This window comes from Myotis davidii, unplaced genomic scaffold, assembly GCF_000327345.1.
Source record: "Myotis davidii unplaced genomic scaffold, ASM32734v1 scaffold266, whole genome shotgun sequence".
Lineage (NCBI taxonomy): Eukaryota > Metazoa > Chordata > Mammalia > Chiroptera > Vespertilionidae > Myotis > Myotis davidii.
In genome coordinates, this window is record NW_006300032.1 from 3521573 (window position 1) to 3544983 (window position 23411).

The 23411-nt window shown below is 36.9% G+C and overlaps 1 protein-coding gene across 1 annotated transcript in view; it reads left to right on the top strand.

Annotated features, from left to right (window-relative positions):
* MAP3K5 (mitogen-activated protein kinase kinase kinase 5) overlaps window positions 1-23411 on the top strand; it is a 174906-nt gene that overhangs the window by 81735 nt on the left and 69760 nt on the right. Inside the window, exons 10-12 of the mRNA XM_015572060.1 lie at window positions 11426-11538; window positions 16806-16965; window positions 19689-19842. Coding sequence (XP_015427546.1) covers window positions 11426-11538; window positions 16806-16965; window positions 19689-19842 — 427 coding nt within the window. The remainder of the gene's footprint in view (window positions 1-11425; window positions 11539-16805; window positions 16966-19688; window positions 19843-23411) is intronic.

Consider the following 23411-nt stretch of genomic DNA (forward strand, 5'->3'; position numbering starts at 1 on the left):
GATAAATAGAAATATCAACAAAGTGAAAAAATAACCCCCAGATAGGGAGCAATGCATGTTGCCAATATAGAATCTATATAAATAACTCCTAAAATATTTAATAAAAAATGTTATAGATGGGCATAGGCTATGAGCAGGCCATACACAAAAGCAGAATCACAAATGGCCAATAAACATTTTTAAAACATATAAAAAAGATGCTTTACCTGCAATCTAAAACAATGATATACCATTTTATACTGTTTATCCTATATAATAAAGAGCTAATATGCAAATTGTTGTCATACCCTCAAGCCGTCATGCCGTTGAGGCTCAGATACTCAACACTGGGGAGAGAGGAATGGGGACCAGCAAGGCAGCAGCCTGGTAGAAGGACAAGCTGCCCGTCCCGTGGTCCCGGGCACCAGTGACTGCGCCTGCACCTGTGGGAGAGGGACAAGCTGTCCGCCCTGCGGTCCTGGGTGCCTGCGGCCGGCCCGGGTGAAGCTGGCCTGGGTCCTTGTTGTCTGCAGCCAGCCAGAGGGAGGGAAGCCTGGATCCTGGGTGCCAATTAGGAAAGCAGGCAGAGGTGGATAGGGGCAATCAGGCAGGCAGGCAAGCAAGCAGTTAGGAGCCAATGGTCCCAGATTGTGAGAGGCAGTTGGACATCCCCCAAGGGGTACCAGATTGGAGAGGGTGCAGGCCAGGCTGAGGAACCCCCCGCCCTGTGCACGAATTTTGTGTACCAGGCCTCTAGTATTAACATAAGTTTTTAAGCCTGACGATGCCAATTGTTGGCAAAGACATTAGAGAAATGGGAGTCCTAATCCTCTCCTGGTTGTGATAGAAATTTTTATGACCACTAAAAGATTTGGGCATTATCAAGGAAATTAACAGGTAGCCTACCCTAGATCTAGCAGATCTACTCCTAGTTATAAACCCTAAGGCAGCGGTTCTCAACCTGTGGGTTGCGACCCCTTTGGCGGTTGAAGGACCCTTTCATGGGGTCGCCTAAGACCATCCTGCATATCAGATATTTACAGTATGATTCATAACAGTAGCAAAATTACAGTTATGAAGTAGCAATGAAAATAATTTTATGGTTGGGTCACAACATGAGGAACTGTATTTAAAGGGCCAGAAGGTTGAGAACCACTGCCCTAAGGGAACTCTAAGTTTCTCTCCATAAAAGTGTCATATCACTCACACACACACACACACACACACACACACACACACACACACATATACATATATATGTATACATATATAAAATATGTTGAGCAAAATAAGCAAATGGAAGGATACATAGAGTACAATATCATTTATAGAAACTTTAAAATCAATCATACACATCTAAGAAAAATGTATATGCTTGAATTTACATCCTAAATTCCCAGTTCAGTATATTAGTTACCAGTGGGGAAGAAGTAGAGAGGGATCATGGAGTGATTTACATGCAGCTGCAAGAATATTTAAAACATTTTACTTTTTAGGCTGAGTGATGGGTATGTGAGGGTGTTTCTTATATTATTCTTTTGTACTTCTTAATATTCCTAAAGCATTCCTAAAATATCCCCTGATTAAAGAGTATATTAAAGGAGGTTGACATACTTCAGGAGTTCCTCCATTATAGCCATAAAATTTTTGAAGTTATGAAACAGAAATCTTAACTTTTAAAGTCTTTTATCATTTCAGCAGTTTAAAGGGGAGTTGAAATTAGGATAGTGGATTATAATCAGGGAGGACAATTTAGGGACAGAATTTTCTTAGATCCTTGTAGAAAGCTTTGGTTTGGACATTTACATTCATATAATAAATTTTTACTACAACCCAGAGAGTTTTACATTTTCTCTTAACAAATTTTCTTCTTACAAAAAGGGAATGTTACTATGCAGTCCATTGCTAGAAGATATACACTTTAAGAAAATTCTTAATTGTAGGAAAATTAGAACCTTACATTTGAAGCATTGTGCCAATATAAATGCTTTGATATGGTAGTGATAATGAAATGCAGAGGTAATCTTTAAAGGCCTGATCTTCATGGTCAGTGAATTTAAATGGAAAACATCTCTTATGAAGTTAGTGAGCATCGTGCACAGGAATAAAATAGAAGTGTTTCCCCATTTGAAAACCAAACAATTTATACTACAGAGAGCTTTCAAGGTCACATAAAGTTTAGGTAAGGAACCATTTTTTTCTGGTTGTACTTTTGTTTTAGCTTTCTATACTTCCAGATTCTGGCTCCTTTTTTATGGTTCCCATTTAGCTTAGGAACATTGACGGTCTCTCAAAGGAGCTCTGTGTTCAAGGTTTTCAGGTCAAATTGAAGATGTCAGACTTCTATTTCATTTTAAGGTATCCACTAATTTTCTAGGAAGAACAGGGAAGACTCTTAGAACTCAAAGCCTTTTAATGGGAGGGTCCTTAGGAGTTGCTCTTTATTGACCTTGTGTGTGTCACTCACTGATTTATTAAGTAACATAAGAATGCCACTTTTACTGTAGATTACTTATCTATAACCTGCCACTATTGTCATTATATGCTTTTGCCCTAATGGTTGCTAAGAAGGTTTCCCTCCGTTTTAGCATGGGTGTTTTTTTCCATGCCCTCTCACTGTACAGCTACTTCGGTGTTTCTTAGTGTTTTGATCCAACTCCCGCAGTACTGCAGACACACTCATGTGTGTTGGTGTGCTGGCCTTGTCCCCAAGCTCCATTTCTTTTAGGGCTGAGAAGTAAAAGCACCTTGTCAGGGTGCTGACACAAAGGGTGTCATTGAGGTTATTAGGCTTCCTGGCCATACTTACCCTGGATACCACATTTCCTGAGTCATGGGTCCCGAAGGGATGATTCAACTGACCTTTTCTGAGCCTCTGGGTTTCCACTTGTCAAACCCTGATGCTGGGATAAGGAGTGGGATGTCATGGTGGGCTCTTCCCACTGACACTCTCCATGGCCTGACTCATTTTCTGTTGGCTTGAACAGACAGCAGTCTACTGATCACAGAAAGTTTAAGGATAAGATCTTCAACATAGTAGAAAAACAGTCCCAAGCAGTTGTGATTTCAATGACTCATAGAGTCTTTCTGGCAGTTCCCCTTTCTAACATCATTACAGAGTTCAGTGTCCCTCCTGCATTGGAGGGAGAATGTCTTACACGCTGAGTGTTGCATTTGGTCCAAGGACCGTGCCAAGTCACCCTTTTACTTCTCGGTGACCCTCTAATGCAGGTCTGGGGCTCAGAATGCAAAAATGGAAAATTAAGAAAAATGTTTATAGCTTAGATATTTAAAGTTTGCAGACTTGTAATATCTTAGAACAAACTTTCATTGTTGAGTCTTATCTAGAAGAGAGGGTGAGTTGTGCAAAAATAGAAAATACGAAAAAAGTTTATGGTTTACATTTTCTGAAGTTTGCCTGGATGGAGGCGAATGGTTTGAATGAACACATCCTGCTGATACAAGTCTAAAAAAATAGTGCTCTAACATTTGATGTTTCTCATTGTCACTTCCTTAGTTAATTTTGTTCACTGAAGCTCTCTTGTGGGTATCTAAAATAAGTTAAGGTCTGAAAAATGCCTTTTTGATCTCTGGATAAACTGAGGTTAGCTTTCAGTTACTAAAAGATTGTAGCTTTTTATCATGGCTGTTCACTATACAGTTAAATATATGAGCTAAAGAAAGCAGCAGTGGTGCTTGTCATAAGTCTTACTAGGGAATATTGTGGGCTGGTATGGAATAAAGACCAAGAGAAGAGAGTGAACCTGGGAGGATATTCAGCTTTGGAAGTATGAAATATTGTGACCCAAGAGCCTAGATTTACACCCTAAAAAAAGGCCACGGAGTCTCTGAAGTGGCAGATTTAACCGGAATGACCCAAGGAAATATTATGGACCATGATTTGGAGGGTCATGGAGAGTTCACTGCCAAGATTATGTCCACAATTTTTAACCTAATCTAAAAACGAAATAACTATGAAATAGTTATGCTGAGTTTCCATGCAGCGGGACTCACTCAGAACATTCTGTTATATTGAAGACTTAGGGAAAGCAGACATTTTTCTTCCCATTTTACCTCTGAGGCAATTGAAACTCAAAGAACTTACATGAATTTCTTGATGTCCTGTGACTAATAAAATTTCAAATCTAGCCCAGCCTATGTGACTCAGTGATTTAATGTCGTTCCATTCCTAGTCAGGGCACATACCTGAGTTTTGGGCTCGACCCCCCAGTAGAGGGTATGCAGGAGGCAACCGATCAGTGATTCTCTCTTATCATTGATATTTCTCTCTCTCCCTTCCTCTCTGAAATCAATTAAAAAAACATATATTTTTTTAATTTAAAATCTAGGTGTGTGTTTTTTCAAATCCAGTGTTGTTTTCATTACATTTCAGAAACAGGCATTTCCAGGAATGCTTATACTATTTTATTGAAGAGGCATAAACTTTTGGGAAACTGACAGGAGACAAAAATTCACTCAGTATAAACTAAAGCAAATTACTTAACCTTTAGGAAATTCTGATTAAACAACAACAACAAATATATATATATATTATTGATTTTTGATTGAGAAGAAGGGCAAGGGAGAGAGAGAGAGAAACATCTATGTGAGAGAGGAATATTGAATTGAGCCCAAAACCTGGGCATGTGCCCTGACCGGGAACTGAATTGGTGACTTTTTTGATGCATGGGACAATGCTCAACCAACTGAGCCACACTGCCAGGGCAGAAATTCTGTTGGTTTGTTTTTTAATTTAAAAAATAAGAATAATACTTACCTAGATGAGTTAGAATGTCCTTAGCATCCTATAAGTAGCAGAATACTTACTCCAATGAATTTAAATAAAAAGGAAATAGATCTTTCAAAACATGAAGTTCCGAAATAGGGCTTTGTCTGGCGTAGGTTGAATCAGCAGCTTAAAAAGGTAGGCCAGGTCTTTTCCATCATTAGTGCTGTAGGTGCCTACAGCCATTTCAGGCATAAACCCAATTCAGCTACAGCAACGTCTGGAGATGCAAGGAAGACACCCTTTTCTGTATTTTTGTCTTAGGGCTGAGGAAACACGTTCATAAAAAACCACGCCATACTGGTAATATCAGGGGGAGCACTTTGTAAAGTATATTATTGACTAACCACTATACTGTACACCTAAAACTAATATAATTTTGAATATAAATTGTAATTGAAAAATAACATTAAGAAATAGGGGAAAGGAACCCTACACCAGACTGTCTTTACATTTCTTCATGCTTCTAGTATTTCATCATCAGCCCAATACTACACAGATCATGGGCAAGGTTATTACAACTGGTGTAGCTGATCACGTTAGGAGGAATGAATGGTCTGCCGTGAGGATTAAATAAAGCAATGTATGTTAACGTCCTAGAATAGTAGGCACTTGGTGTTATATCCTTAGTATATAACATGTGAAAATGGTTTACATTTTTTATATATTGTTGTATTTATCCCTGTTCAAAATGGACATTAATGAGATTAAAATTCCCTTTTCCTAAAACATTCCTAAGAGTTTTCTTTCTCTCTGGAGAAAAAAAAAACATTGTAGCTGATGGAAAAGTTATAGAGTCTCTGTATACTTTTTATATAGGCTTTGTTTGAATTTCATATGCCAGGGCTGTCGTGGGGTCATGAGGGATAGGCAGAGATTGGACTCAGACTTGGTTTTAGAGATGATGATATTCTCATTCGTAAGGAGGTGATATTCTCGTTCTTAAGTCATTTTCAGAAGTTTGAAAACAAAATAGGTGTCCGTACTGTATTAGCATAACCATGTCTCTCCTGTTGTAATGCCAAAAACAGATCTATAGGCAGGAAATTAAATGCATTAAGGATTTTTGTTTTTTTTAGCATTAATGTGTTCATTTTTCCATAATAACTTGAGACAGCTTTGCCTTATCAACTAATTTTCTTTTACGTCAGTGACAGTGCTGTTCAAACAGTAGTGTGTGCCAGTAACACTTCAATTTTTATGTTATTAGTGGGGGTGGCTTTACTTTGGAAGAGTTATGTAACAAACCAATCAACCTACAAATAAAGATCTATGTCTAGTTTCCATTTGCCAGATTAGTCATTTATTCTTTTTATTGGCTTTAAGATATCTTTCTCCGTGTTATCTCTATTTCTACTACCCTCTATACCCCCCAGAGTTTTATCTCATCCTTTTTCCATTGACATCATTTTTTGTTTAGTTTTTTATTGTGTCTATGAGCTGAGTTTCCCATTTTTGGATGATTTTTATTTTTAGAACACAAAGCCTGAAGAGTTCTTAGTGACTCAGCATGACTCCCAGCTCATTGGTGTGCAGGCGTAGATGGCTCCTAAAGGGCCAGCAATTCTAGGATGACCTGGAGACTTGGGTAAAACACACTGTACACCCATGGTTGCTTTGTAAACAAGGACCCTGCTACATTGATACCTTGACCTTGATTTAATACTGCATTCAGCGGATAATAGATTGGATGAAGCTCTGTTACAGCATGATCACCCATAGTTTTGTTGTTAAACAAACAACAAAACTCCCTAAATCTTTACTGTTCTTTATATCCTTAAAGCTTTGATTAAGTTTAAGCCCCTGACCCCACCTTTATCTCCTCTTCAGAGCATTCCCAGAAGTGTCTCCATCCATCTCTCCAATCTTCTTAAAACGTGGGTTTTGCGTTTTAAGCTGAGAAAATTGGCAGTTATTGCAAGGATAAGTTTAGATTGATCATAAATATACAAAAACTGTTCATTCTCAGGAGCAATCAAGTGTACGTTAAAACCCTGAGCTGTGCTTTCTTGTTGTGATCAGTTGGCAAAGATGAAAAGAGATGAGAATACTTTATTTTGGCACGGGTGCAATGGAAAAGTGGCTCTCCTATACTTCTCTGGGGAATATTAATTGGTAAAACCTTTCTCTAAGGCAATTTGGCATTGTGCATCAAGCGCTTTGAAATAATTCAGGTTCTTTAGTCCACTTAATATCCTTTGGAAACCATCCTAAAGAAATAGCACATACAGAAACAAAGATAGGTATACAACAGTGTTCACCACAGTGAATTTTATGATAACAAAAAATTAGAAGAAACCTAAATGTCCAAATGAAGGATAACATCCCCATGTGATGGAATGTCATTCATTCAGATTTGGAGGCGTTTGGTGATAAAAGTACAGGGTGAGACAAAAGTAGGTTTTTAGTTGTGAGAATATGAAACAGTTTATTCTTATATTATTACTTAGTAACTAGGGGCCCAGTGCATGAACTCGTGCACCTTAAAAGGAACTGTGGGCCACGAGGCTGTGGTGGGCATAGGGGCGGGTCTCGGTCCATCCTCGTGCCCCTGCCAGGCTCCTCCCACTGCAGCCCCATCCCCCGTCTGCCGGCATCCCCGCTCCCGCCACCACCAAACACACTGATGGCATTGGCCAACACTCGCACCCACTGATGGCACAGAGCGATTGGAGCCAGTGCCAGCAGCAAGTGCAAGCTGCAGCTGCTGCCCTGATTGCCCCTCAGGAGCAGGGGGAGGTGGAGAAGCCCTCAGGGGCGATTGGGACCGACGCTGGGCGCCGGCAGCGGGTGCGAGTGGGTGGCTCCAGTGCTGGCAGCGGGTACAAGTGGGGCTGGTGCCAGAAGCAGGTGTGAGCTCTTGGCGGGACTGTTGCACACAGGAGCAAAGAATTTTCAGTTACCACCAAAGGCTCAACCTGATGACAGTGACCGGCTCCCCGCCTTGGTCTGGTGCCTCCGCTCACCTGCTCCACCATCCCACTGTGGCCAATGCCTGCCATGTTCCACATGTGCCCCCTGGTGATCAGTGCATGTCATAACGGCCGATTGTTCGGTTGTTCTGCCATTTGGGCTATTTGCATATTAGGGTTATATAGAGAGAGATTATTGTATTACTTTCCATATGAACAACTGTAAACCTGCTTTCACCTTTACCCTGTATACATGGCATAAAACTTACCATTTTAGCCATTTTTAATCATGCAATTAATTCAGTGACATTAAGTACATTTGCATTGCTGTGCTACCATAATCACTTTCCATATAAAACTTTCCTCCTCTTGCATAACTCAAACTCTATACCTGTTTAACAATTTCCTATTCTTTCTTCCCTTACCCCAACCCCTGGCAACCACCATCCTATTATCTGTCTTTATGAATTTGACTACCCTAGTAATTTAAGTGGAATCTTATGGTATTTGTCTTTTGGGTATGTGACTGGCTTATTTTACTTATAATGATGTTCTCTTGAGTTCATCCATGCTGTAGCATGTGTCAAAATTTTCTTTTTAAGGCTGAATAATTGTATGTATACACCACATTTTGTTTATTCATCTATCGATGGACATTTGGGTTGTTACCACATTTTGGCTATTGTGAATAATGCTGCTATTGAACACTGGTGCAAAAATATCTGTTTGAGTTCTCTGCTTTCAATTCTTTTGGATTTATACCCAGAAGGAAATTGTGGTTTTAAAAATCTTTAATATATCAAAGTTTAAAAGATTATAAAGAACATGATTCTCTTTTGTGGGGGGAGGAAGTATGCACATAATAAAAGGACTGGAAAAACACAGTTAAAAACAATTTGGGGCTCTTTATTTTCTTTCTGACTTTTCTATTGTAAGGAATATATACAAATACATAGTTTGAATTAAATAGAGGACCCCACCATTTTCAGATGAATGAACAAAGTAATCTGGCAATAGCTTTTCTCTAATGCTGTACTGCTTTACCTCTGGGTTATAAAAATGATAATTTCAGAAATATCCCTAGAGATGTAAAGCACCATGAAATTCAGTTTAATTACTTGTATGTCTCTCAGAAAGAATCACAGCTGTTCTATCACAGAGAGGGACAATGACAGCTAAATAGAAAGAACTTGACTTGAGCTTAGTTTCTTCTTTGATAGCAAGTACATGTTCTTTATGTAGAAATAACCAGCTCAGGAATATTTCCTTTATTCTTGACTTTGTTGAACGTCTCAGTGCAGATGCCAGAAGTGAGCTAAGGCTTTCTTCTAAAGACATCACTCCATAATCAAGTATTTAGAGCTGGCTTGCAATCCGCTGACAGATGCAGTGCTAATGCAGCAGCCCTTGAACACAATCTATTGCTTTGAAAGCTTAACAAGAAGTTTTCATCTTTTTAATCTAATAATGAATTGAAGAATACAGATTACTTATCTTCTTTCTACAAGTATTTAGTACCAAAATAGAAAAAAATCAACAGTAGTGGAAATGCCTGTGTGCAGTTACTCAAAGCCACTGGACTTCTCTTAAGATGTGAATGTCTGGTTCCATCCTTAAGATTTGCTTTCTTCATGAAGTCTTCTTTCAGTTAGCTTCACTCACATATAAGCATTTCATTTATCTTTATAGATAGGTTTAAAATATTAACCATTTTTAGAGATTTCTTTATGTAAGGACTAACTAACATATTGTTCATGTTCATTTATCCTCTTGCTAGTTAAAAACCTTGACGTTTTCGATGACATAAAATTTCTTATTTGCTGCATTTTTATGGGCACATTCAGCAGTCTTGCCATATTGTTCTTTTGCAAATGCTAGTCTTCAGTCTAATAAGATCGATTGAATATATTTTGTGACAAACACCATTCTTTGCAAGAATTCATTGATATCTATTTCTGTTGTAGAGTACAAACTTTATCCTTAATATGAAAACAGTTCATATACCAATTCTTCAAAGGAAACGGAACTCTCCCTAGCAAGAAATGAAAGGACCTTACGTAGGCACAAGGAAATACACTGTCAATATTTTATTAAGTGGTGAATGCCAAAAATGTTAAAATGTAATGCACTGAAGGTGATATGCAATTCACTCATTTAATTCAGTCTGTACCTTTTTGATCATATGGTTTTTATCAAGGTCAGGATATAGACTACTGAAAGAAGTGAATAGATTACTTTTATCTTCTACATACTGCTTTGTTTATCACTTGTCTCAGCCCAGTTCTTGGTGAGAAGTAGATGCATCTTTCCTTCATTCAGCAAGTATTTTGTAATCACCTGCAATGTGTCAGGCAGTCTAAAGATTCAGTTACTAGAGATTCAATGCTCAATATTACTGACAAGTTCCTTGCTCTCATGGGGCTTACATTCTATTGGGGAAGATAGATAACAAAAATCTCAGGTTGTTATAACTTCTGTAATAAATAAGAACTATTTAGAGTGTCCATTTTCCCCCCGCGTGTTATGCTAATATGTGATTGTCAAGAATTTTTTTATTTCATTTAAATTGCCACATTTATTGTCATAAATTTGTTTTGAATATCCATTTACTTCTTTTTAAATGCCAGTAGGACCTTCAATTTGTATTTTCTCTCTTTTCCTCTCCTCTTACTCCTCTCTCTCAGTCTGCTGCCCATGAGTTTATTAATTTTACTAATTTTCTTGTAGAACTAACTTTTTCCAGTGCTGGTAACCTTTGGTGCACATCTGTTTTCTATTTCATTGATTTCTTCTCTGTATTATGTCCTTCTTTCCATTCTGTTTGAAGCTGATATATATATGAACACCTTTATCTTGAAACTGTAAGGTATTTTTTCTACATAACCTTTTCTTGTGTCATCAAATAGTCATTCATGAGGTATTTAATCCTTATATTGTCCTCCTTCTGACTCTTTTAAAATAAAGATTTCATTTTATGTTTGTCTTAAGTAGTTTCTATTAGTCACCAGAGCATTTATTTTACTTTTCTTCTTCTCCATGCACCCAAATGAAATGATATTGAGTATTGTTGCCTGTTGAATGATGTATGTGAAAAAAAAAACCCTAGAATGGAAGTGTTACCTTGAAAATACAGTGGATATGCAAGAACTGAAGTCTTTTACAATGCTGAAGTGTTTTCAAAGGTTGATATTTAGTGTCGTGCAGATTCAAAAAAGGCTTCTTATGTTTTTTGAGCTAAAATTAGTATGCACAGGCACAATCTTTGTTTTTCTTAATTTCTTAGTGTAATTAACATTCTTTATTTCATTTCTATACCACCCTTATGGAACTGATTGTTTTAGTATGTTACCCAGATGATCCTCCTCATTGCTCTGTGTATTTTCAAGGCTTTTTATAAAACCACTTTTAAAAATATGCGCACAGTTCTCATTTTAAAATTTTCACTGCATATACATGCGCACATACAAACTATCTCACATTTCTGGTAAACTATTAAAGAGAGGACATTTTCCAACAACTGGGCTGCTATGGTGAGGGTAGGTTAACTGGTGGAATACAATGGAGCAGAGGGTGAGAATGTGCAGTCACTTAAGCATTAAATCCTAATAGCACACTTGATTCTGGGTGAAGGCCAGTAGAATATTTTTACTTACTCAGGCATTGGAGTTATGCAAACAAAAGCTATTGCACACCAAGAGTTTCATGACTGAGAAAGTAAACTTGTACATTTGTTGTTGTTTTTTTATAGGTTCAAAAAGGCATTTGAAAGTGAGCCTACACTACAGTCAGGAATTAATTATGCAGTTCTTCTTCTGGCAGCTGGGCAACAGTTTGAATCTTCCTTTGAGCTCCGGAAAGTTGGTAACTACAGCTTGATATTTTACATGAGAATCCAACTTTATACAAAGAAAAAGAATCATTGGTAGATAGACTTTTGCTTTCTATCTCATCTGACTTCCTGAAAATTTTTTTATGATATTTCCTTGTTTAGTGTTTTCAACTATGGTGCAGAATCCTGATATTGGGACTTAAATCAGTTTTTAGTTTATTTTACCTGTTTCGAAAAACACCCTGGTTAATATTTATTGTTCTAGTGCAAACTAACATAGAAAATATAGGCTCCTGCCCTAACCAGTTTGGCTCAGTGGATAGAGCGTCGGCCTGCGAACTGAAGGGTCCCAGGTTTGATTCTGGTCAAGGGCATGTACCTTAGTTGCGGACACATCCCCAGTAGAAGGTGTGCAGGAGGCAGCTGATTGATGTTTCTCTCTCATCGATGTTTCTAACTCTCTATCCCTCTCCCTTCCTCTCTGTAAAAAATGAATAAGATATATTTTTTAAAAAAAGAAATTATAGGCTCCATTTTCGGTGGAATTTTTGAACTCTATGACACGTTATGGGAGAGAATCAGAATTATAGGTTTGGCTCTCCATCAGTAATGATGATGTAATAAAAGAACAATGTAATTAGAATTGAGACAAATCACTATTTGAATCTCATTTTCAAGGAGTAATAAAAATAAAATTTGTATCACTGAGTATTACAATCTGTGAATCTATAAAAATAATTAAGACAAAGAAATCAAAACAAAATTCATCACCAAGCACAAATCAACTCATTTGTTATCTGTGGAGGTGACCAACTTCTCAGAAAATTGGGTATTATAGGGGAAAAATTAAGTACTTTCCATTTCTTTTAAAGACATTCTATAGTTCATCCAGTTGGTGAGATAAAGCTCGTCTTAAAGAATGCTACATACCAACTGTATTTTGTTCAGAAGAATGTATTCTTCAAAAGAATGCTAGCTAATAGAGTAGAACGCATGATAAAACTGATAGTGATGTTGAAATAATGATTCTGGCCCAGATCAATGAAAATGTTTATTTGTAAAAAAAAAAAAATTATTTGCCATATTTACACGGTACCAAAGCTCACAGATTGCTTGTTAGTCACAAAGCAACAAACGTACCTGTACATCCCCTCCAGGAACCAGGCTGTCAGTGATCCAACTGGCATCCTTAGTGGATGACTCCACACGGGCCCCCTGACGTGGTGAATATGGAGCAAACAGCATCTGCTGTGAAAGAGCCTCACCAAAAATGTGTAGCCCGAATTTAAGATCTAACATCTAGTTAATAGGAATTACAGTGTCTAGAAAAATAAATCAGACATCACCCTGAAGCGCCGTCAGACATATCCATAATGTGTGGACGTTCTACAGTACCGTTCTCCTTGCCTCTTTAAAAACTCAGTGTCATGGGGGACAAGTGTGGGCGGAGTGTTACTGAGATTTAGCAACACAATAAACAAATGCCATTAATGATTCTTGATTGGATTCTGGTTTGAAACAAAAAAGCTATAGGAGATATTTGGGAAACAATTAGAGAATTTGAATTAGGACTTGATAATACTGCATAATATTAAGGGATCTTTATTTTTGTTAGGTGCAATAATTGAATAGAATTTTTTAGGCATATGCTGCAACACTTAAGGGTGAAATGTCATGATGTCTGTAATTTAATTTGAAATGTTGCAACAAAAATATTCAGGAAGATGAAGCAAGAGCAAAATGTTAGCAATAATCAAAAGTATGGCCATTCATTGTTACATTTTTTTTTCTCTTTTCATGTATGTTTGAAATTCTCCGTAATGGAAAATTGAAATGGAAAGAATTTAATCTCCTCTATTTATGGAGGCTGTATGACCTTAGACAAGTTGTTAAAGGTCTCTGAGCTCTTTTTTCCTTACTGAAGAAAAGAGAAAAGCTCTAATTCATTGTATGGTTGTATGAATTGAGAGTTACATTTCCAACATGCTTTGCACAGTGCTGAGCCTCTAATGAGTGTTCAATAAAGGCTCTGTTTCCTAAATTCCTCCACTACAGCAGCCTTGAATCTAATAGTGGCTCCAAGTTGTAAATCTATCATAAAACTAAACTATTAAAAATATCTTCAGTTCTTAGAAGCCAACCACTTCTAATTAGAGCATTGTCTGTTTAAATTACTGAAACAGATAACTGAATCAAAGAATTGATATTTGAAACAGGAGTGACATACTGTTTGTTGTGTATAAATTTAGCCAGAATTTTTTTAAAGAAAAATAGCCAGCTGATAAGGAGTGGTAAAAAGGTATAAAAAGGGATCAAGACCCTTAAAAATATTGTAGCCTAGCACTAAGTACAATGTTACTTCTGGGACTTGTTCCTATGGAAATGGTCTCTAAGTAGGGGGAGGAGGGGATGTGATGTTTATTCCTGTATTCCTTGAGGGGGGGAGCTTCTAAATATAAAAATTAAAGCCATGTTCATAACTTCATACCTAAAAGATTACTATCTTCATGTAGACACAGGGTTCATGCAGCATGTGGAAAGAACATAAAAGCTAATACACAAAAGAAATACAAACATGAAAAGAAAATCAATCTCAATGGAAAAAAAAAGGCAATTTTCTTTCTCTGTCAGATCGGTAAAGATGAAAGGACAAGATAGTATCCACAATTGGGAAAGGTGTGGGCAAGAGATTATTGTCAGGCGCCACCAGTGACAATATAAATTGGTACAGCATTTCTAAGGACAACTTGGCAAATGTATCAAAACTTAAAATCAGTGCATCTGCATGAAGCAAGACCAGGGTTAGGACTTTATAATAAAGAAACAGTTGAATAAGTGCATAAAACTATGTGTATAGGAATGTCTGTAGTAATAAAATGTCATCTGCTGCATTTGGGTAAATAAATTGTGACATATCCATATGCTAAAATACTATTTGCCATAAAAACAACATTTTGTCCAAATGCTGAATGGCTTGGTGTCATAATCATAGATTTATACCAAGGCCAAAGCTAAATATCACCCTCACAGAGTGAACTTCTGGCATGGAAGAATAAATCTGAAATGTTATTTAAAACTATTATTGAACTCCCTTTACTATTAAACATTTTCTTAGTCCCTACTTAAATGTTTGACATCGCCCAGCCGTGTGGCTCAGTGTTTGAGCATCGACATATGAACCAGGAATTCATGGTTTAATTCCCGGTCAAGGTATATGCCTGGGTTGTCAGCTTGATCCCCGGTGGGGGGCATGCAGGAGGCACTGATCAACAATTCTCTCTCATCATTGATGTTTCTTTCTCTCTCTAAAATCAATAATATTTATATATATGTTGACATGGTATCATGATAGATCAGTCCTGGGTTCATTGTTGTGCACATAACACACAATAAAGAGATGCTCATTTTCAACTGAGGTTGGTAGAGACATGTTTTTCCCATCTCATTTTTCTCACACACTTTCTTCTTTCATTTGTATTCATCATATTTTTTATTATGTTCAGAAAGGAGACCATGGATGGTGTTGCATATACATGTGTAATTTTTTTTTATCTCATAAAATTTTAAAGTGACAAAGCTATTTTCTTTTTAACTTACCACAAAATGAGAAGAGTGGCCTTCTTCCTGAAATAGTCATGGCTTAAGTGGAATTATATAATAAAAAGTAGCACAAAGTTTTTTAAAGATTATTTTGTTTTGTTAAAATATAATTTTCAAAAAATAGACATTTATAACTCAGAAACTATAAAGTGGACACATGTAAGACATTTTAGTTAACTCAGTTGATACCGAAGCTAGTAGGAGAGTATGTCCAGTTCAAAGAGCATTTAAGAAGTGGGGTATTTACAGACAATTTAACAAAGAAATGTTAGGATAAGATTTCTGAGTTTGATTTTTAAAAAACTGGTTTATGTTCAAGAGGTCATAATCTTAGGGATTATCTGTTTTACTAGATAGAAATTATTTGCGTCTCTATTGAACAAAACCCCACAAGTTAACAAGTAAACTTCTCTAAATCTGAGATCTTTAATAAATACAAAGTTACTGCATTAAATGAAATAATCCAGACACAAATGACTATATATTCTATTACTCTGTATATATGAAACTTCTAGAGAGGACAAAACTTACAGAGAAGAAAGCAGATCAATGATTGTCTAAGCCTCGGGCAGGAATGGGGATTGACTACAAATGGGAAGAAGAGAATTCAGTCGGAGAAAGAAATATCACATGATCTCACTCATTTGTGAAATATAATGGACATAAACTGATGAACAAAAATAGAGCCAGAGAAAAATATTTAGATTATAATAGAAGTAATCCTGTTACTTGCAGATTTTAAAATCACCAAACTGTACATTTTCAATAAATGAATTGTATGGCAGATGAATTATACCTCAATAAAGCTGTTACAAATGTTTTTTTTTTAAAAAAAATACAAAATAGTGAGATGAACTAACTACACTTTTCCTAGACACTCCTTGAGTGGATATACCCCTATGTAATATTGAAATGATGCCTTCCCCTTTTTTTTTATCTTACTCCCAAATCTCAGATAATTTTCTTGACAATTATGGATGTTAGTGGCACTAAACAATTCTGCAAGGATATATTCTCTTTAAGCAAAATAATTACAAATGCAAAAATAATATAAGACAGAGTAAAGATGAAAATTTTAATGAAATGCAAAGAATCTAGAAGGACCAAAACATTGTAAAAAAGAACAAAGTTGGAGGATTTAGATTACTTGATTTCAAATGTTGTTACATTAATCAAGAGAACATTTTTCTGTCAGCTTCATTATTTTTAACGCTGTAGTATATAATTCTTTTTGCATATAATATTGTATCATTTTACTCTTACAAAAGATATATACTGTACACATTTATATTTCAACTAACTGATAGAATGTTAGCATATTTCCCTTTCAAGTAATTAAAGAACCCATGATATAATAAGGGAATGAGGGGGGTTATACAACAAGACACTTGGTGTTAGCACCTTTTAATTTTTGCATATACAGACATACATACAAACTCTGGAATGATGTACATCAAAGTGACAGTGGCAGGTACCTTTGAGTTTTTAAGTTAATGGTAAGTTTCACTTTCTTCTGTGTGCCTTTAGGATTAACCTGACATTTTTACAATGAACTCAACCCCCTTTTATAATCCGAAACAGAACAAGGCTATTTTAATCTGAAAGGAGGGGTGAAAGCTTCATTTTGTTTTTTAATAAAAAGTCAGCTCTGCCTACTTGCTGTGTGTTTGTAATGTTGTACTTCCTGTCCGTCTCCTAGGGGTGAAGCTTAGTAGCCTTCTTGGTAAAAAGGGAAACTTGGAAAAACTCCAGAGCTACTGGGAAGTTGGATTTTTTCTGGGGGCCAGTGTTCTGGCCAATGACCACTTGAGAGTCATTCAAGCATCTGAAAAGCTTTTTAAACTGAAGACACCGGCATGGTAATAAACTGTTACGTGTTTATACAATGGCTTTTCATAAACAGCTCCTATCACTTCTTTCCAAATTGTTATATTTGTTGAACTTACAATTAGATTATTTTATTTGCTTACAGAATAAAATGCAGAATATAGAGAAAAAACATGATGTCTATAAGTAAAATGTGTTGAATATAGGTTCTGATGATTTTGGACATGGGTGATGTCTGCCGGCTACTAGCTTACCCTTTCTCTCACATTGACCAACCCACTCACCCAGTGTTACCCACATAAATCATGCAGAAGCCTCAAACTTTATACCTACAAATCTAATCAGCAGGTTTACAGTTTCCATCTCAGCCTCCCAGCCTCTGCTCCAAATACATGCCCTTTGTTTCCTTTATGATCTAATCTCAGTTTTGGAATTACCATTCTTTTTACTTAGGGTTTACTGACACATTTTGGTGTTTTCTCTCTCTCTCTTTATGTGTGTGTATTTTTCTAATTTCAAATTGTTCTTGGCATGCACCCAAGTCTCATCATTATGTATGTGATGATTTATTTTATTTTATTTTATTAAATCTTTATTGTTCAGATTATTACATTTGTTCCTCTTTCTTTCCCCCCATAGCTCCCCTCCACCCAGTTCCCCCCCCACCCTCTGCCCTTACCCCCCCAACTGTCCTCATCCATAGGTGCACATTTTTGTTCACTCTCTTACCCCCCACACCCCTTTTCCCCCAAGAATTGTCAGTCTACTCCCTTTCTATGCCCCTCATCTGTGAAGCTCTTAATCTGACCTTCAGTTCTGAATGAAAGCTTTGCTGGATAAAGTAATCTTGGTTGTAGGTTCTTGGCATTCATCACTTTGAATATTTTTTGCCACTCCCTTCTGGCCTGCATAATTTATGTTGAGAAATCAGCTGACAGTTATATGGGTACTCCCCTGTAGGTGACTGACTGTCTTTCTCTTGCTGCTTTTAAGATTCTCTCTTTGTCTATTGCTCTTGGCATTTTAATTATGATGTGTCTTGGTGTGGTCCTTTTTGGATTCCTTTTGTTTGGGGTTCTCTGCGCTTCCTGGACTTGTAAGTCTATTTCTTTCACCAGGTGGGGGAAGTTTTCTGTCATTATTTCTTCAAATAGGTTTTCAATATCTTGCTCTCTCTCATCTTCTATGTATGTGATGATTGGAGAGATGAAAACAAAATTCCATCTGTTTTTGAAAACAGTGCTAATTTTATTATGCATCCCATGTAATGACTGACCATTATCCATAAAGACTTTTAAAGGTTAACAATGATACTGAGAAAGGCTTAGAACAGCTCTGAGCCCAGGCCACCGGCTTGTTTTCCTCAGAGGAAACATTTGAGGAGATGGCCACCCTGTTATGTCCTCATACCTTCCTAAGGGATTTTCTCATTTTCTGCAAATCCTCCCCAGCATCACTCCCATTGTGATCTTTCTGACCTTCCTCCTCAACTGGAATCCTAAAATCAATATAGTTCAATGGTGCCTCAGCCTAAGGGATAAAGTCCATCTCCTTGGCTTGGCAAACAAGGTTTGTGCTTAGTCATTCCAGCCTCGGTTTTTGTTACGCTGCTGTCCGTTCACACCGAACATGCCATACTGCTTGGGAATGCCTCTTGCAGCTCCCTTCTCCACCTGGGGACACTCATAAATCACATCTGCTCAAAATCAGACCCTGACCTTTAACCCTTCCCTGCTTCCAGATACAGTTCATGGATATCATTGCATACACGTGTGATTATTTCATCTCATGAAATTTTCTTCTTTCATTTTTCTGCATTCAGATATTGTTAGTCATGTCTGTTTAGTATTAGCTTTGTTGATATTAATCACATGGTGCTATAATACCTTTTACCTTCTGTCTCCTCAGCACTGTGCACAACCTGAGAACAGAGTTGTGCTGTCAGTAGTATGTTTACAGAGGGCAGTCAGCAAGTGACATGAAATACATGAACTAATAAATGCATGCGTTAAATGTAGCCAACTTTGTTATTTCTTCATGATAACCATTCTGATGGTAGAGGAGGTTGAGACTGAAGCACAGGTACAAAGAGATTTGGTTTTAGGTATCCTGGTTTCTATGGACAAGAAAACAAACATTGTTTTATTCAATAGTAATAACCATGAAACAGTGCCTTAAATTTCCATTAACTTAATGTTAGCTTTCATGTTTATAGTTTACAGTATGCTTGCATACCCATTGTCTCATTATAATTACCTTGCTTCTCATTTTTGCTAACTCTTTTCTTGGAGGTACCAGCTGTCTTATCAGATTTGGGGATTTTTGTGTAATGTATAAGCTGAGTTGCTTCAGGTAAAATAATGATCTCTTATGAAGGGTCTATTTAGAAAAGCTTTCTTAAGGAAGTATATTTTAAAATAAATGTGTTCACCACTTCCTTGAATAGGATATAGGCATTATTTTAAAAGTCATGTTTTAAGTAGATATATCACCCAGTCCAAGTTATTTAAACTCTCTAAGCCTCAGTTTCCTCATCTTTAAAATGAGTATAAACCAGCCTGTTTATTGCATTTTTGTGAGATTTAAATGAGATAATGTGTGAAAGTTCATGACATATAAGAAATAATGGATAATGTTTGGTGAATCTGAATGCATAATTTTTAATGCCATATTTACACTTATCGAGTAAGACTGGGATACATGGGAACAGGTGGTTCTAAATTTGCCTCATGTGTTTCATATCTTTAATGTTTAGGTACCTCAAGTCTATTGTAGAGACAATTTTAATATATAAACATTTTGTGAAATTGACTACAGAACAGCCTGTGGCTATACAGGAACTCGTGGACTTCTGGATGGACTTCCTGGTCGAGGCCACAAAGACAGATGTTACTGTAGTTAGGTTTCCAGTGAGTACTCTTTGTTTAACTTAACTCTAATTATAGTTCTATTTTTTTTCTTTCATTTAAACTTTATCTTGCATTGTGGTTGTAATAGTTCTATATGCTGATTTTCATGCCCTAAAACAACAGTCATGTGGTTAATACATTTATTTTCTGCACATTGGTTTGCATTAGCTTATTTTTTAAAATAATTTCTCAAACTCAGAAAAATGAGATACATTTTTATGTTTTGCCATGAAATTTGGAGGTTTCTTTTCATAAGTTGTAAAGTGCACTTTCCCAAGAGAATATTGTCTCTTAGTTCAGTAAGACAAGACATCTCTTCAGACCAGACAGATGGGTACTTCTAATTCAGATTCCAGCTTTGTTAACATCATCATCAATATCAATTGCCATTATTGTGATGAAAAGTGTCAGGCTTACCTGCGTTGTTATTCCATTTCCAGCACTCATTATCCTCATGAGTCAGAGTTAGATGTAGTATCCACAATCACTCTTTACAATGCTTTAGATCATGGGAAATGATGACTTGTAGGTTTTGGTCTGCAACTAATTTTGACTGGTCTCTATCAAACTTCATATATATATAATGGAGACACACACAAACACTTTAGAAATATATTTCTCACCTTCTCAGCTAGTGCCATCCCCACCCTGATAGCTCTCAGAATCCCATCTAAAGCAGTATATAGCTTTAGCATCCAATGCAAGAATTATTGGCTACTCAGTGTGTGCATAAATCTCTTCTCACATCAAAGGGATGCCATACCTCTCTCTGTTTGAGCTCCTAGTCTCAATCTTCCACACCCAGAGGTGGTGACAACTCAGTTCTTTTCACAAAATCTTGTTCTGTAGTTCTTGTTGATAGCATCATCTGTTTGATTTAATTAAATCAATTGCTGGCATTAACAGGCTTTCTTTATTCTTGTTTTCAGATGAAGCTTGAAACGCAGCAGGAGCTTTAGTTGAAAAGCCTTTCATACTGAAACACTTAACTTTATTTTCTAGCCCAGATTATGCGTAGCTAGGAAAACACTTCTCTCAGAGTGAGCTGGCAGCTTGCCTTGAGCTGGGGCGCTGATGCTAGTAAATGTGGTGGTGAGAGAAGACAGCACAGATCTAAGTATTTAATTATTGACTATTGACTTGATCGACTAGAAAATTAGCTGTGAGAGGAAAGCACTCATATTAGCTATTCCAATCTGATTTAAATTAGCTTAATATGAATCACTCTGTCATAATGTGAATGTAAAAAATAAAACCAGAAAATATGAAGAGAGAAGTTAGTAGAATATAGCTATACAGTCCAAGTGAGAGAGGCCTTCTTAAGCAAGAAAGGGACCCGTAAGCCTGAAAGGCAAATATTGACCAATTTGATTTCATTAAAAATTCAAATTTTTGTTCAGTATGAAACACCACAAACATGGCAAATGCTAGACAGGGAAACAATACTTAATACCAATGTTGCAGAATGATTAATTTGCTTAATATGTAAAAAACCTCAACCAACTCCTAATTTATACACAAAAGAAATATGGGCAAATCATGTGAAGAGAAAATTAATATTTTCTCACTGAGTAGTCAAATAAAGGAAATAAAAATGAGACACCATTATACCTATGCTGTTTTACACATGTGCAACTATATCTGGAAGATAAATTCCCACAAGTGAAATAGATTAATATTGCCATGCTGCCCTCCCACAGGATTATATCATTTGACGTACCTACCATCAACATACGAAGCTGACTGCTTTCCCAAAGTCTCTCCAAAAAGTGTATTGTCAGAGTTAAATTTCTGCTAAATTCATAGATGAAAAATGGTATATTGAGGTAGCTGTAATTAGTGTTTCTCTTATTACATGTGAGGATGTGCATATGTGTAAGTCCATGTGTTTAAAAGACCACTCAGTGATTTTTTTTAAAAAGAAGGATTTGTTGCCACCATTTAAAAATAAAGAGTTGGACCTTCAGTGCTTCCTATGATGGAGTAAATGGTATTGGTATTGCTAAAAAATACCCATGAAATCCGGACAAAATGCACAAAACAACTATTTGGAGGCATGAAACAGCTATTATCACAGTACTACAGTCCTTGGAGGTGAGGTACTTGAATTGAGTCCCACCTTCACCCATTAGTTTTCCCCCAAGGTCAGTTTTCTGGCTGCACCCAAGGAGGTGGAGCCCTGATTGGGAATGGCTTTCTCACTGGGCGGAGCAGACACATACCAGTGTTTGGGGCTCTAAGGCATCTGAATATGAGGGGCAGGCAAAGTTGGAAAAGGGGGGCCCTTGAAGAATGAAACCCAGGATTCTGCCTGGCTATTTCAGATAGTGTGAAAAAGGGTAATCATGTTGTGAATAAACACAACTATAGATCCCAGTCTTTGACTAAAATTGGTTTTTGGATGAGACCTATATGCTTTAAATAAACCTTATAAAGGTAAGTTCCCTTGATATTTAAGACATCCTGACCTGAATTGGCAGAGAACATCCTTTGGAAGGCTGAAAGCTGAAGAGACACTCCAGAGCTTAAACTATGCAGGGATACGCAGTTGGACTTTGGGCCAAGATAGAGTGATGAGACCTTGGTGAACACCCCAAGTCCTTAGTTGATACATAGAAACCCAAGCCCCAGGAGTAACTGCAAAACTAAAACAGACCACCCTAACAAAACCATAATAAAAAATAAGCCCTCATAAGACCAAGATGATACAATGATAACTGCTAACTAGGAAAAAAAAATCTCTGGAGAGATATAATTCAAAGCATCTGCAGTGTCATTCAGATTTAATCAAAGATTACTAAAGATGTTAAGAAGCAGGAAAGGTGACTGATAATGAAGAGCTAAGACAGCCAATAGAGGCAGATCTGGAGGTGATTCACATATTGGAGACACCAGATAAGGACTTCAAATAACATAATGGCCATGTTAATTAAAGAGGAAAAGATAGACAAAATGGGTGAAAAGTGGAATATTTCAACTGAAAAGTAAAGTTTATTAAAAAATCAAGTGAAAAATCAGGAGAATTCACATAAAACTCCAGACTTTCAACTGTTCTTAAAAAATGAAAGGGGCCTGGCCAGTATGGCTCAGTGGTTGAGTGCCAACCCATGAACCAAGAGGTCATCAGTTCAGTTCCCAGTCAAGGCATATGCCTGGGTTGCATGCTCAATCCCCAATACAGCATGCAGGACACAGTCAATCAATGTTTTTTGCTCATCAATGCTTCTGTCTTCGTATCCCCCTCTTTTCCTCTCTCTCTAAAATCAATAAAAACATTTTATTAAATAAAAGGGAATTTAATTAATTAATTAAAAATGAAAGGGACTGGCAGTTTGTGACTGCATACTTCAAAAGCAACAATCTACAGAGCCAACTAGCTGTTCCCATTTAAGATGTTGAGTATAGTCCCATTCATCCTGCTTTACTCATTTACCTGTCCCACCAGGCCCACGCTCTGCAATCATAGTTTCCTACCCAGGTTCCACTGCATAGAAAAAGGCAAGCTTCTGGTTCCTGTGGGACCATGTCAGTCATTGTGACTTGTCATGTCCTTAGAGTAGCATTTTCTG